The sequence below is a fragment of the Mesitornis unicolor genome, unplaced genomic scaffold (genome assembly GCF_000695765.1).
Source record: "Mesitornis unicolor isolate BGI_N332 unplaced genomic scaffold, ASM69576v1 scaffold28021, whole genome shotgun sequence".
NCBI lineage: Eukaryota > Metazoa > Chordata > Aves > Mesitornithiformes > Mesitornithidae > Mesitornis > Mesitornis unicolor.
Window position 1 is genome coordinate 2,588 of NW_010164858.1, and position 1,167 is coordinate 3,754.

At 59.2% G+C, this 1,167-nt stretch overlaps 1 protein-coding gene across 2 annotated transcripts in view; it reads right to left on the reverse strand.

Moving 5' to 3' along the window:
* Nucleotides 1–707: 707 nt before the first annotated feature.
* The window catches only part of CHPF2 (chondroitin polymerizing factor 2), a 3,513-nt gene continuing 3,053 nt past the window's right edge, over nucleotides 708–1,167 (reverse strand). For both annotated transcript variants that reach the window (XM_010194452.1, XM_010194453.1), the window contains one exon: nucleotides 708–1,167. This exon is cut by the window's right edge and continues 827 nt beyond it. In XM_010194452.1, coding sequence (XP_010192754.1) covers nucleotides 708–1,167 — 460 coding nt within the window.

Genomic DNA, 1,167 nt, shown 5'->3' on the forward strand with positions numbered 1-1,167 from the left:
CCGCCCCCCCCTGCCACAGGAGGCAACAAATCCATCATGTTCACAACCTGCAGCGCTCAAAGGAGGCTGCTGAGAACACACAGACTCTCCTAGGGCAGGCGGCAACCCCGCATCACAGTGCTCAGCCCCGCTGGAGCTTGGCACACAGCAAAGGGAATTTTCCATCCCTTCCCTTTCCCAGATTGCACGACACAACGAATATCCCGCAGCCGTAAAGGAGCCGAGCACGGCGAAGTGGAAGCGCACTGGAGAGCTCTGTCCAGCAGCAGCCTTGAAAAATGAACGCACAAAGACACAGGAGGGTGCAACAGCAGCACGGAGCAGCGCGGCTGAGGTGGCTCTGCTCCGGTTCACAGCTCGTACTCGCTCTCTCTGCTCTGCTCTGCTCAGTGGAACTGCGTGGCTTACAGCAAGGCTGACTCTACAGCCTGTTTTACATCCCTCATTCCAGGCGCTGCAACGTTCACAAGTAACCACGAGTCTGCCCGGAAAGAAACTTTTATTCATTTAAAAAACAAACCACGCACCCCCGCCCCAAACCCCCACAGAAACAGCCTCTGTCCACAGCCCACGCCTGTGCCCCAGGGCAGGGCTGGGGAATCTTCCTCCTCCCTGGACCTCACACGCCCTTCACCGCGGCAAGGCTGGGAAGGGATGGAAAGTGCCGAGTGTTAAGGTGCTGAGAAGCTCCTGCTCTTTCCAGGCGCTCAAGTGCTGTTGGCCTGTTCCTGCTCGAAGAGGGCCATGGCTAAATGCGAGCGGGATGCGAGCCCTTCCAAGTTACTAAGCACGCAGCGGTGGTACAGCTCCTCGCTGAGCCGGGGATTGCAGCTCCTCAGTGCGTATTTCTGCACTAGCCCCGGCTCCACGGCCCTGAAGAGGTGCAGGGCAGAGTAGTGGAGGAAGACGTCGAACACCTCCATGCTCTCCAGCACCTCGTCTCGGTCCAGGATGTCCGCTGCCAGCTTGGTACGCGCCGTCATGTAGTCGGAGTTGTAAAAGCAGGCCTCGGCAAAGGAGTGCCTGTCGAAATGCCCGTCCCTCAGGAAGTCGGTGCCGGAGGACGCCGTCTGCTCCCCGCGGTACACCAGCGCGGGGTTGAACTCCTGGAAATGCACTGGGAAGAAGACCTGCCAGTTGCTGATGGTGTTCATGCGGCAGCGGTTC